Consider the following 13,555-nt stretch of genomic DNA (forward strand, 5'->3'; position numbering starts at 1 on the left):
TTATTGTCTCTTAAAGACAATTTACACTATTTGTTCATCAAGTTTGCTAACATTTAAAAATCTTCTCCTCTGAAATACTGGTGAACAATTCAGGCTCTCAAGAGCCTCTTGTTAAATAATTTTCTAATATCTTTAAACAGTTAATCTCAAACAAATTGTAATTACCTAATTTAATAAAGACACCAGAATCACTATCCTGGTGTTAATTTGATGAACAGCTGATTTTATGCTTATGTACATCTTAATTGACAAGAATTTTGTAAGAATATGATTAATGCTAAACCTCTCTGCTGTAGCTGACAAGGGTATTTCATCATCCTCAATGTGTTTGAAATATTTGCCACTGGATGAAACATGACAAACTATCAATTAATTGAATTTTAATCTTCAAGGATTAGAAGTTTATTGTTATTTCTATGGACAAACAGATATAGTTTTCATTTTAATACCAAAACAGACAAAACTTTTCAACACATTTAAGGTGGTACCTAACACTACAGGGAGATAACTCTGTAAAGTCAGCTAAACGTTTTAATTAAGTTGTGTTGTAAAAGGAATATTAAGCTTCTCAGTGATCAAAATTGGTGTTTGTCAAACTGCTATATAACCAATGTAATTTTTCTGATAAAATAGTTGGTTCAAAATTTTTGAAATTTTTATATTTTTGTTAAAGGGTTAAAGTAAATACTTTGTCAAAATTTTATGAAAATTAAATGAGCCAAATTAATTTTAGTGAAAGTGTTGGGTACCACCTTAAGCTTTTCCATACTGTGGGTAAGAAACAGGTACTTTGCTTATCTGCAGGAGGTCATGGATTTGATTGCCTTGCAAGTTCAATCCAAAGACTTCAGAATTGACATTTTCCACCTCCTAATGCTAAGCACATCACATTTGAGAATAAGTGTAATAGTAATAGTAAAAACTAGTTGGACCAAAGTCATAATAATATCAATGTATAAAAAAGAAGATGTGGTATGATTGCCAATGAGGCAACTATTCACAAAAGACCAAAATGACACAGACAATGTGTCTTCTTTGCATGTTACATCAACAAGACACTACTGAATAAAACAAATCTATTTAAAGCTGTTGCTGAACTCCAAGGTGCTTGTGAAGGGCTATTTGTTACTTCCCCAATTGTATCAGGCCACAATTAAAAATATTTTGGTTTGCCCAAACCCTACCCAAAGGTTGAGACAGTAGGTAGGTAGGTTATGGCATTTTCTTTTTTTTTCAAAAAGAGAAATTGAAGTATCCAGTGTTTATTAGTCTTCGTACCTATCTGATTAAAAAAAAACTTCTTCAAATCAGGACAATAAAAGAATTTGAGTAGGCAGCTTTTTTTCTGGGTAGGTAGGGTTTGGGCAAACAAACCTATTCTTTTTTATGGCCTCACCAATATAATCTAGGATCCTTAGATATTTCAATACACTTCCTTAATATGTTATAATTATTTTTTTTCAGATTTTAAAGAAAAGGTTTGAAACTAGATGTAAACAGAAAGTTAAACTTGTAAGTTTACATGAACAAAAATAAATAAAACTTTTTGAGTAATGCAAAAATGTAAACAGAGCTTTACAAACCCTGAAAAAAAGAACAGTACCTTCAACACTCTTGACTAATTCAGCAAGATTCATACAAAAGTTTTGACAGTACACCAAATAGCAAGAAAACAGATCATAAAAAAAAAATGTAGTTTACAGAACCAGTTTGATAGACATCATGTCAATGTCAGTTTCTTTAAAACAAATATAATTTAATGCCAAATCAAGTTGATCATTTAGAATATTGACTGACTCAGCACAACCAGATTTTAGAATGCTCAAGTGCCATAACAACATCAAGATAATAACGGGAAAAAATATGATCAAATAATATGGCAAAACCACATGGTTATCAAATATTTACACGTTTTATTACATTTCAAAAGGAGAACCAACTTCTCAAGTGTTTGTTCTGTTTTACAGCATCAACAGCAAACATGAGGGGGGATAGGACCTTTATCGGGATTCCGGGAATGGGTGTTTTTAAGCTTGGGATAAGGGATAAGGGATTTCTTTTTTTCAGATTTTAGAACATCAGGATTTCGTATTTTTAAGCATGGGATTTCGGGATTTCGTGTTTTTAAGCCCGGGAATTCAGGATCAGGACCCCTCCTATCCCCCCTCAAACATATTTTATGATTCGATTTTTATGGTACTGTAAATTCAGAAAATGATTGTGTGCATTCATTATTGCAGTTGTTGAACAATCAATATAAATGCCTTAATGAGAGTTTAAATATTGTGATTTCTGAAAAAGAGCTTTATAAAAATAAATTTATTTGCAAGTTTATTATTTTTGAAACACGTCTTAGCAATTTCTGGAATATATAAAAACAACTGTATTTTGAAGTGGATTGCAATAATGGCTACGTTAACAACTGTATATAATAAAAGAAGACGAGGTATGATTGCCAGTGAAACAAAATTCTTCACAAGAGACCAAAATGACAAAGAAATTAACAACTATCATGACTATTGGTCACGGTATGGCTTCCAACAAAGCCCATACTGCATAGTCAGCTGTAAAAGGTCCTGAAATGACAAATGTTAAACAGGTGAAAACTAAAAATCTAATTTATATATGATAAGAATGAATAGATGCAATGGAAGAGACCTTGCTTTAATAAGAACTTTCTTCCTTGTTTTAATTGTTGTCTCCTGGGCAAGGCTGCCTAATCAATGATTTCAAAGTAAGGTTACAACCTTCATCCCAAATCAATAAAAAAAAATACTCAAATTCCTTACTGCTGTGTTTCTAGATAAACAATATTAATAATTACATCATATTATTAAATCTTTCCCAGATGTTGCACTCACATGGGGTTCATACAAAAACGTAAATTGATATTTTGAAAATAAAGACTTCAAGCTGAGCAAAATATGATCAGATGTTTTTAAGGTTTATCTGATTTTTATCAATTTTTTTTATCACAGAAAACATTTAGAATATTTAAAATTGTTGACTTTGAGAAGTTCATTTCAGATAAGAAAGATTCTATGATAAATTTATAGATCTGAATTATTGTGTTCTGGTTTTTATTTTTTCCACTGTTTCTCAATGAAGGTAGGAACTTCTATTTTTCAAACAGACCTCAAGATTTTTTTAATTTTTTTTTCAAATTGGCTTTGAAAAGGATTGTTTTAAAATCTACTCACTTAGATTAAGTGAATGCTGGAAAATTAATGCGTATAAGATTTCTTAAATTAAGTGGATCTCAAAAAACAAATATAAGAATAAAAATCTTAAAAAACATTTTTTGTTCAACACCTTTTGAGAAGTCCAATAACCACCCCTCTCCCCCTAAAAAAAACCCATAATAAAACAGTGATTGGGGTGATAAAGTTTTTGAAATTTTAACAGCATTAAAATTCAAGAACATATTTCTTCATACAGGGGTTAATTGTATGGTAAAATTACTTTCAAGCCCTGATAACTTCTTTCAAAATACATTGAAAATAAAGAAGTAAAATTAGTCATATGTTGATGTAAAAAATAACGTGAATTATTGATTACATATTTATTTTTCAGAATGAATCACCGGCTAATGTCAATATCTAATCATAAAAAATACAGAAATAAATGACGACCAGAAAACCCGTTATTTACATTTGAAATTGACAACAGCAGGCTATCATTCATCAGAAATAATAGAAATCGGCATAACTATTGGAAAAGAGCTCCGGAAACATTCAACAGTGCACAGAGCTGCATAGTGAAGGAATCCGTCAGATTGGAAATTGATGAAAATTTTACACTTTATTTGTTCAGATATCTCTGAGGCATTGTGGTTCAATTTGATTTGATGATTTATTGGTTAAAAAGTCTGCAGAATATTTAACAAATTCTGAAAAATCAATGTGAATTGAATTACTATAATAAGAATTTCGGCTGTGGAGTTTGTAGAGATCGTAAAATGTTTGGATGATATATTGAGTTGGGAAGATTTGAATTTTCGTGGTGCATATACTAGAAACCAGAATATTAAAGGATATTGATTAATGATTATACAAGAGCCACCAGTCAGGATTTTAAAAAATCGGTGAATCTGATCAAGTTAATAAAAACATAATAATCACCATAATCAACCAAAATTATAGGAAGTCGATTAATTTTAAACAAATTAACGTGTTGATATGTATCATTTAAAATTCTGATTGGAATTCGTTCAAAAAGAAGATTGTTATTAAAGGATAGGATAGAAAGGAACAAATGAACCATAAAATCTAATAATTTGTTTTGTGGTTTTTGAAGTTGTCATGGATTTTTGAACTTTGACTTTAAACAGACGTTTAAAAAAAAAAATAAAATTTAGCAGTTAAAAGCTTTAGCTTAAGTTTTGAGAGAATTTATTTGATAAAATGTGCTACGTTATTATAACCTGTCGATCTTTAGGCTGGACCTTGCTCTCCATAGCAATTACACTGATGATAGTGGCATCAGTTGTGTCTCCTTATTGGTTAGTTGGACTTCCTACCAACCAAATTCAGTCAGTAAAAGCTAACAATACACAATTTATCATCGAAAAATTTCGACCAACTCTTGGAATATTTAACAGATGCCAGAGACTTACACGATCTGACTACACATTGGGCAGAGTAACATGTGCTAATTTTGTGACCGATTTTATCGCAGAAAATGACGATTTCCCACATGCGTGGAAGGCTACTGTGATATGCTTTGCCTTAGCGGCTCTTTTACTCACCACTTCTATGATTATGTCAGCGATGAGTTTATTTGCGCGTTCCGTCTGTGGCAAAAGTATATTTACTCTAGCTGGACTAATACAGAGTATTGCAGGTTAGTAAAATCAGAATTAATTGTGAGGTCTAGTTTAATGCTTATGATTGTGTGAAGATTCCAATATTAAACGCATGCTATTATTTTGGAATTTATAGTAAATATGTGACATAGAAAAAAAAATATGCATGTCTCTTTGTGTTGCTGTGTTTTAACTTATTTCCCCCAAGTTTTTTTTTATTTTTGTTGCATGGCCTTACATATGCAAGTAGAAAAAATAGTAAATTTTTAAACATGTTAAATGGTCACAAACATATAAAACTTTGACCTACCTTGGAAAAGTAGAAAATTGTGCATGAAATAGTTAATTTAGTACATGCATAGGCAAAATATAGTTATACAGTAATCAATATAGTAGAACTGATCAGGATTGAAAATTAACAAAAGATTTTATTAAATGCTATCGACATGTTCAGGTTTTTCATCCATATTTATGGCTTGGGAACTAAATGATTACCATGAGTAAAAATTTTCGAAGGCATCGATGATATATCTGAAATTTCCACTGAATAAGAACATTTGAGTCTATGAATTAAAATATATTTACATTACAAGTTATTTGAGTATCTTATAATTAAGACAGCTTTAAAACTCCTGCATACAATTTCTTTATTTGTTTATTGGTAATTCTACCAATATGATTTACACATACATTTACAATATTGCTTTGAAACTCTTAAAAACACATATTTGTTTTAAGAATTACTATCACAGTAACATATATAAGGCTAGAGTGATGAGAGTTGATTAGAGTTATCTCCCATTCAAAAAATTATAAACACTAACTACATCTACATCCACTATAGATTTTATACTAAAACATAAATAAATGGTTGCAATTTAAAACTTTCCTTTAAACAATGTTAAGGGTGATAAACTAAGAAAAATAATGGGAGAAATGGAAACTTTAAAAAATCCTGCTCAACGTGTCAGCAACCAACAATTTGGACAGTATTTCCCTCAACAATGTCTTAAACATTGACACAAAAAAAATGACAGTTTGAATCGATGACTATTCTCATATATAAAGATAAACTAAGAAAGTGTTAATGATTGCCAATGAGACAACTGTTGTCTTTTACATCAATTTAATTTACATGAGAATTTATACAATATGATTTCAATAATTTGATCATTTTTTTTTCAGGTTTATTGTGTGTAATTGGATTGGTGATATATCCTGCTGGCTGGGGTACAGCACGGGTGAAACGAAACTGTGGGGAATATGCAGATCCTTATATCATTGATAGATGTTCACTTGGTAAGAATTTGAACAAAACACAAATGTCTCAACAGAAAATGACAGATCTCTACAACCAGAATGTGACTATAATAGATATAAGAAGATGTGGTAACCGTATAAGTGCCAATGAGACAACTTTCTCATCCAAGTCACAATTTGTAAAAGTAAACTGCATGGTCTTCAACATGGAGCCTTGGCTCACACCAAACAGCAACCTATAAAGGGCCCCAGAAATGACTAGGGTTAAACCAGTCAAACAGGAAAACAGGTCTAATCTATATTAAAAAAAAACAAGAACCAGTTTTATCTAAGTTTTTTATATACCTCAGAATGTCCTTGGGTAGTTTTACATTGTTGTTGTAAATATAATATCTGGATTATCTCCCATTGGTTGTAAGATACCAGAATTAAGATATTGACCTTATTTTCTGAAAACAAAGTCAAACAATACAAAAGACAAACTTTTCCTAGTTTTGGTAATGCATACAATTGGACTTAAATTCACAAATTAAAAAGTAAAATGACAAAAATACCAGACATTGTTGAAAATTCTAAACTGAAAGTCCCTATAATCAAATGGCAAAATCAAAAGCTCAACCACATAAAACGAACGGACACCAACTGTTATATTCCTTACTTTCTACAGGCATTTCCTTATGTAAAAACTGGTGGATTAACCTGGTTTTATAGCTAGCTAAAACATTGCATCCTCCATTTTTGATCTACTGAAATGTTGTTCAACACTATTCAGAACATTGTGCTACCGTAATATTTACTTTGTCTTATTTTCCTTGTGCTTTTCCATTTGACCCATAAGAAAACTTTGCACATATATATATCAGAATATTATCGTTCTTTCATTATTGTTTTCAAGTAGAAGGATTATTAGCATGATTAGTTAACTTCTTAATTTCATAATTTATGATGATTGACAGAAATCAATTCATACTTTTTAGCTCATCTGGCCTAAAAGGCCATGTGAGCTTTTCTCATCACTTGGCGTTTCTCATCACTTGTCGTCTGTCCTCGTTAACAATTTTTCAAACATCTTCTCCTCTGAAACTACTGAATGGATTTAAATGAAACTTAAAATGATTGGCTTAGATTATCCTGCACAAAGTGTGTGCTTCAATTTTTGATCCGTCAAAAAACATGGCCGCCGTTACTTAAAATAGAACATAGGGGTCAAAGCAGTTTTTGGCTTATATCTCAAAAACGGAAGCATTTAGAGCAAATCTGACATGGGGTAAAAATGTTCATTAGGTCAAGATCTATCAGCCCAGAAATTTTCAGATGAATCAAACAAACCATTGTTGGGTTGCTGCCACTTAATTGGTAATTTTAAGGAAATTTTGCAGTTTTTGGTCATTATCTTGAATATTATTATAGATGAAGATAAACTGTAAACAGCAAAAATGATCAGCAAAGTAAGATCTACAAATAGGTTAATATGACCAAAATTGTCAATTGACCCCTTAAGGGGTAAATGTCCTTTAATGACAATTTTTCACAATTTGTTCATCATATTTGCTAACTTTAAAAAATCTTCTCCTCTGAAACTACTGAATGGATTTGGATGAAACTTAGCATGATAGTTCCTTAGATTATCCTGCACAAAGTGTGTGCTTCGATTTTTGATCCGTCAAAAAACATGGCCGCCCTTACTTTAAATAGAACATAGGGGTCAAATGCAGTTTTTGGCTTATATCTCAAAAAAACGAAAGCATTTAGAGCAAATCTGACATGGGGTAAAAATGTTCATTAGGTCAAGATCTATCAGCCCTGAAATTTTCAGACGAATCAAACAAACCATTGTTGGGTTGCTGCCACTTAATTGGTAATTTTAAGGAAATTTTGCAGTTTTTGGTCATTATCTTGAATATCATTATAGATAAAGATAAACTGTAAACAGCAAAAATGATCAGCAAAGTAAGATCTACAAATAGGTTAATATGACCAAAATTGTCAATTGACCCCTTAAGGGGTAAATGTCCTTTAATGACAATTTTTCACAATTTGTTCATCATATTTGCTAACTTTAAAAAATCTTCTCCTCTGAAACTACTGAATGGATTTGGATGAAACTTAGCATGATAGTTCCTTAGATTATCCTGCACAAAGTGCGTGCTTCGATTTTTGATCCGTCAAAAAACATGGCCGCCCTTACTTTAAATAGAACATAGGGGTCAAATGCAGTTTTTGGCTTATATCTCAAAAACGAAAGCATTTAGAGCAAATCTGACATGGGGTAAAAATGTTCATTAGATCAAGATCTATCAGCCCTGAAATTTTCAGACGAATCAAACAAACCATTGTTGGGTTGCTGCCACTTAATTGGTAATTTTAAGGAAATTTTGCAGTTTTTGGTCATTATCTTGAATATCATTATAGATAAAGATAAACTGTAAACAGCAAAAATGATCAGCAAAGTTCTACAAATAGGTTAATATGACCAAAATTGTCAATTGACCCCTTAAGGGGTAAATGTCCTTTAATGACAATTTTTCATAATTTGTTCATCATATTTGCTAAAAAAGATTGTAAGGTGTACATGTCTAGCTGACAGGTGTCATCTAACCTTGACCTCATTTTCATAATTCAGTGGTCAAAGTTAACTTTTTTAGTTTTGGTCTATTTTTTTAATACTTTATGCATTAGGTCAACTATATTTGGTGTATGAAAATATTTTATGATCTATATGTCGGTTACGCAGGTTTTATTTGAACTTGACCTCATTTTCACAGTCCATTGCTAAGTTTTAAGTGTTTGTGTTTTGGTCTCATTTTCTTTATTTATAAACAGTAAGTCATATATATTTGTAATATTGAAGAATTGTTAGCTGTACATGTTTGCCTGGCATGGTTCAATATGTTCAATAAGGCATTGTTTACCAGGTGAGCGATTCAGGCTCTTGAGAGCCTCTTGTTTGTTAATAAATAGTTTGCAAGGTAATGGGCTAAAATCGTTTGCATCTCTAATATTGATGCACATGTACACTTAAAAATTTTTTTTTGTTGAAGCACATCCACTATAGCTGCGGAACCGTACCTTTTAGGTCCTTTTGATATTTTGCAAACCACAAATAGTCAAAAAATATCATAAGGACTTAAGAGCTACAGTTCTGCAGCTAAATTCACAACAAATATTCAGTACAAATAAAATGAAAAGGAATACAGATTTATTGAATTTTGTTCTAGCAATGAACTAATGTTTACATTAATAATTTAATTAACAGAAATACAAACATAAATTAAGTAATACAAATACTGTTTGATATTTCTACTAAACATGCTAAAGAGTCTTTAATGAATTAATTTAAAACACATTCAATTATTGAAATCTACTGAGAGACAGAGGACAAAAAATGTGAAAAAAACATCATTGATTTAATAATTGAAATCTCATTATAAACTTATTATGTGAATGTGTATTTCATCTTTTTCTACTGATCATAAAATCTTTAGACAATTTTTCAAAGTTTGTATGGCTATTTACACAAGAAAATTTAAATGTGTATAAATGTTTAGGAAAGTATTTATTTCAAAATCTAGAGACAAGGAGAAGTTCAAAAATAATAAATGCAAATTAGCCACAAATATACATATTTTGAGTGGTATATAATTTTAAATGGTATATTTTAAAGATGTAAATTGTATTATCTGGTTCTGTCCTGGCCTTTTATAGCATTTTTTAATAGTATTAAACAATGTTGTTTTCCTATATTATATGTCTCTAATTTATGTCTAATCTTACGTACTTGTATGTAATGTCATGAAAGCTCTTTATAGGGCCCTTTAATTGGAAATAAAATATTCTTATTCTTATTCTATTTAGGCCTAAGAAAATAATATCTGATTTAAAAATTATAATGATCTCTATTTACAGGTTGGTCATTTTACCTGTGTATTGTGGGCACCGTATTAACATTTGTGTGTTCAGTGTTATCTATTCAAGCAGAACATTCCACATCCAGCAGAAAGGTCGAAGAAGAGGTCATGGAAGGGAAGAATCTCATCTGTGTCTTATGAATGTTTTAATAAACAGCAATACAACAAGGGCATAGTTAGATACAAACTGATCCAGATCTGATGTTGTAAATAATGTTATACTCTATTCCAGTGTTTTGTTTTGACCAGATTATGTAGACCAATTTAGTTTTTGACCAGATTATGTAGACCAATTTAGTTTTTGACCAGGTTATGTAGACCAATTTAGGTATATTAGTGTGGTTGAGATCACTTCCTGAGAATTACACACATTGCTTCCATTAATGTTTAGTGCTACAAGTGGTGCAGGAACTACTTACCTATCCTGTACATAAGAGATCTTCACCCATTGTTAGGTTGGGTTCATTTTGTTACAATTCCTGTGCATCAAAGACAACTCATTTATTGGCAGGGTTCATTTAATTATCACTCTGGGCATCAGAGACAACACCCAGTTTTTGGCGGGATTTAAAAAGTTACCTCTCCTGAGTATCAGAGACGACACCCATTTTTTGGCAGGGTTTATTAAGTTACCTCTCCTGTGTATCATAGACAACACCCAGTTTTTGGTGGGATAAATCTAGTTACCTTTCTTGGTCAACTCTGATTGAACATGCATGCTGAGACTTATATATGTTTGAAATATATAGATAGATTTACAAAAAAAAGTATGAATTAAAACAAGTTACGAAAATTTTTAAAGTTTAACTGATTTGTTAGGTTCTGTATAATAAGAGAGATAACTCCATGTGATAATAAAAAAATGCAAAATCAATTATATTTTAACATGTAATCTTGATCATAGCATATGGTTCTATTTAAGAACAACCTTAACACAATAATGAACAAAGTTTTAATTTAAATTTGGATAGAGGGGCTTGCTTTTCAACCCCACCAAATATAAATATAGAATAAACCTAGGACAAAAGTTCTTTTCATACAAGGGATTTGACAATGTTTGAGAATTTAAAAAACAAACTTCTTAAGAAAAATAGTAAATCGTCATCAATGGTGTCTTCAAACAATTATCTACATTCATGATGGAAATAATAGCATTACAAAATTGAACAAAAATGATTAAATGACAATTTTTTTCAAATGATTTCCTTAAACAAATGTCTTATTTCATACTGGAAATATGACAGGGTTTGTTTAATGCATGTGTTTTCTATTTTTTCTTAATAATTATTACATATTTTTGCAATGAGATACTGTTATTTCCCAATCAAATTAGGTATTTGTGAATTAAAGTATGAACCCTGACTATAAATATGGAAGTGATCCCGACCATTTAAAGAGTGTCCAGTAGTTTATGAAGCTGTATATTTTATTTATAAAGATATTTTTATCACTTTTTCATACCTTTTCATATTTTGACCTCTTAGAGGTGAAGTTTATATCAGTGTCTGATTTTTTCATAAGAGGTCAAATCAAAGTATTGAAACAGTGCTTATGTTTATTCAGCATCATGTTGGATTCATTAAAAAGTGACTATACAATGTCAAGATGAAGTTATCACAAGGTCAAGTTAAAATAATCATGAAATTAATTTCTTTTTATGCTTGTATGTCTAAAATTTTGAGACTTTGTTGCATTGACAATTGCATTCAACAGAACCTTGTAGAGGTTCCAAACTTTTAGAATGTTTGTTTATACATTCATCAGTTCATGATATGAGATCTCACTTTTCATGTACAGAATTGGAAAATCTTGACTGTTTTAGCCAATATTTGTTGACAAAATGTACGTTTCTTTTGTTCTGCTCTGTATAGATATCTTTTCTTGCTAGCATTTAGTGTATTATCATATCAGGACTAGTTGCATTACCCTCCATTTCATATTTAGCCATTTGAGTCTAACCTTTTTGTTGTATCAAATTTTTGTTCCTCTATCAAAGCTTACATTGTGTCTGCCTCATTGAACTACAAATATTTATATACTCTTTTATTATACATGGAATTATATGTTGTATTTGTTACAACGTTGTAAAATTATTTGTTATTGTTTATTTTTATTAAGAATACTCCATATTTATATGTACTCTACAATGGCTTTAAGTAGCTGTTTTACGTAATAAAATTTTACAGATTCTTCTGTTTTCTGCCATGAATGATCTTCTGATTTCTTTTACTAAGCCTGGTGGTTGAGTCGTCAAAAAAGTTCTTCAACAAAGATAATCTAGCCAGTTATGATATTAACTCGACACATTGTAATTGTGTTTGGGAATGGTAGCTTTCACCATCACTTGGCGTATGGCGTTGTCTGTCTGGTGTTTACTATATTTCAAACATTCTCCTCAGAAACTACTGAACCAATTACAACTAAACTTAAGCTTAATGATCCTTAGAGTATCTAGAATAAAGTTTGGTTTTTATTTTCTGTTTAGTTTAATCATGGCTGATTAGGGGTAAAATGCAGTTGTTTGCTTAGATCTCAAAAACAAAAGCATTTAGAGCAAATCTGACATGGGGGTACAAATTTTCATACGGTCTAATTGTATCGTCCCTTATATTTTCAGATGAATGATCCAATCTAACAACCTATTGTTGGGTTGCTGCCACTAAATTGGTAATTTTAAGGAAATTTTGCAAGTTCAGGTTATTGTCTTAATATTATAGATGAAGAAACTATAAACAGCAAAAATGTTCAGCAAAGTAAGATCTACAAATAAATTTATATGACCAAAACTGTCAACTGACACCTTAAGGAGTTATTGCCCTTTAAAGATAATTTTACACAATTTGTTTATCAAGTTTTCTAACTTAAAAATATCTTTAATATCTGAAACTACTGAACCAAATAAAACCAAACTTCGGTTTATTGATTATTTTGTTATTAGTCTCCTACAGACAAAGTCAAAGGTCCCTTACCAACAAAGTCGAATGGTATGCACTCCCTCTGTCTGTCTGTCTGTCTGTCCATCCATCAGTAAGGCAAATCAGTTTTCCACACTTTTTTGCTTCACACTATAAGATATTGATTTGATATTTGGTGTATTGTTTTAGCATGCCAAGTTACAGATCAAGGTCAAATTTTGTTCTGGTCTGATGATTATGTGTAGAGTTATAGTCCTTGGACTTAGAAATTCACAAGAATAATTGTTTTCTACATTTTTTTTAATCATGCTTGAAAATATTGAATTGATAATTGGTATATAGTTTTATCATGATAAGTGACAGATCAAGTTTTGAATTTTGTTATGGTTTGATGACTTTGTGGAGAGTTGTGGTCCTTGGACTTGGAAAACTCACTAAATTATTCAGTTTTTCCACATTTTTTTTGCATCATGTTTGAAGATATTGACGTTTTTTTTAGCTCACATGGCCCAAAGGGCCAAGTGAGCTTATGCCATCACTTGGCGTCCGTCGTCTGTCGTCGTAAACTATTTCAAGAATCTTCTCCTCTGAAACTACTAGGCCAAATACTTCCAAACTTTAACTGAATGTTCCTTAGGGTATCTAGTTTATAAATTGTATCCGAAGTT

At 30.8% G+C, this 13,555-nt stretch overlaps 1 protein-coding gene across 10 annotated transcripts in view; it reads left to right on the forward strand.

Annotated features, from left to right (window-relative positions):
- Positions 1–12,160, forward strand: part of LOC139495939 (LHFPL tetraspan subfamily member 2a protein-like) — a 40,892-nt gene extending 28,732 nt beyond the window's left edge. For all 10 annotated transcript variants that reach the window (XM_071284356.1, XM_071284361.1, XM_071284362.1 and 7 more), the window contains 4 exons: positions 1,465–1,512; positions 3,574–4,842; positions 5,990–6,103; positions 9,971–12,160. In XM_071284356.1, coding sequence (XP_071140457.1) covers positions 4,404–4,842; positions 5,990–6,103; positions 9,971–10,113 — 696 coding nt within the window. In that variant the 5' untranslated portion in view covers positions 1,465–1,512; positions 3,574–4,403 and the 3' untranslated portion in view covers positions 10,114–12,160. The remainder of the gene's footprint in view (positions 1–1,464; positions 1,513–3,573; positions 4,843–5,989; positions 6,104–9,970) is intronic.
- Positions 12,161–13,555: the final 1,395 nt, after the last annotated feature.

The sequence above is a fragment of the Mytilus edulis genome, chromosome 11 (assembly GCF_963676685.1).
Source record: "Mytilus edulis chromosome 11, xbMytEdul2.2, whole genome shotgun sequence".
NCBI lineage: Eukaryota > Metazoa > Mollusca > Bivalvia > Mytilida > Mytilidae > Mytilus > Mytilus edulis.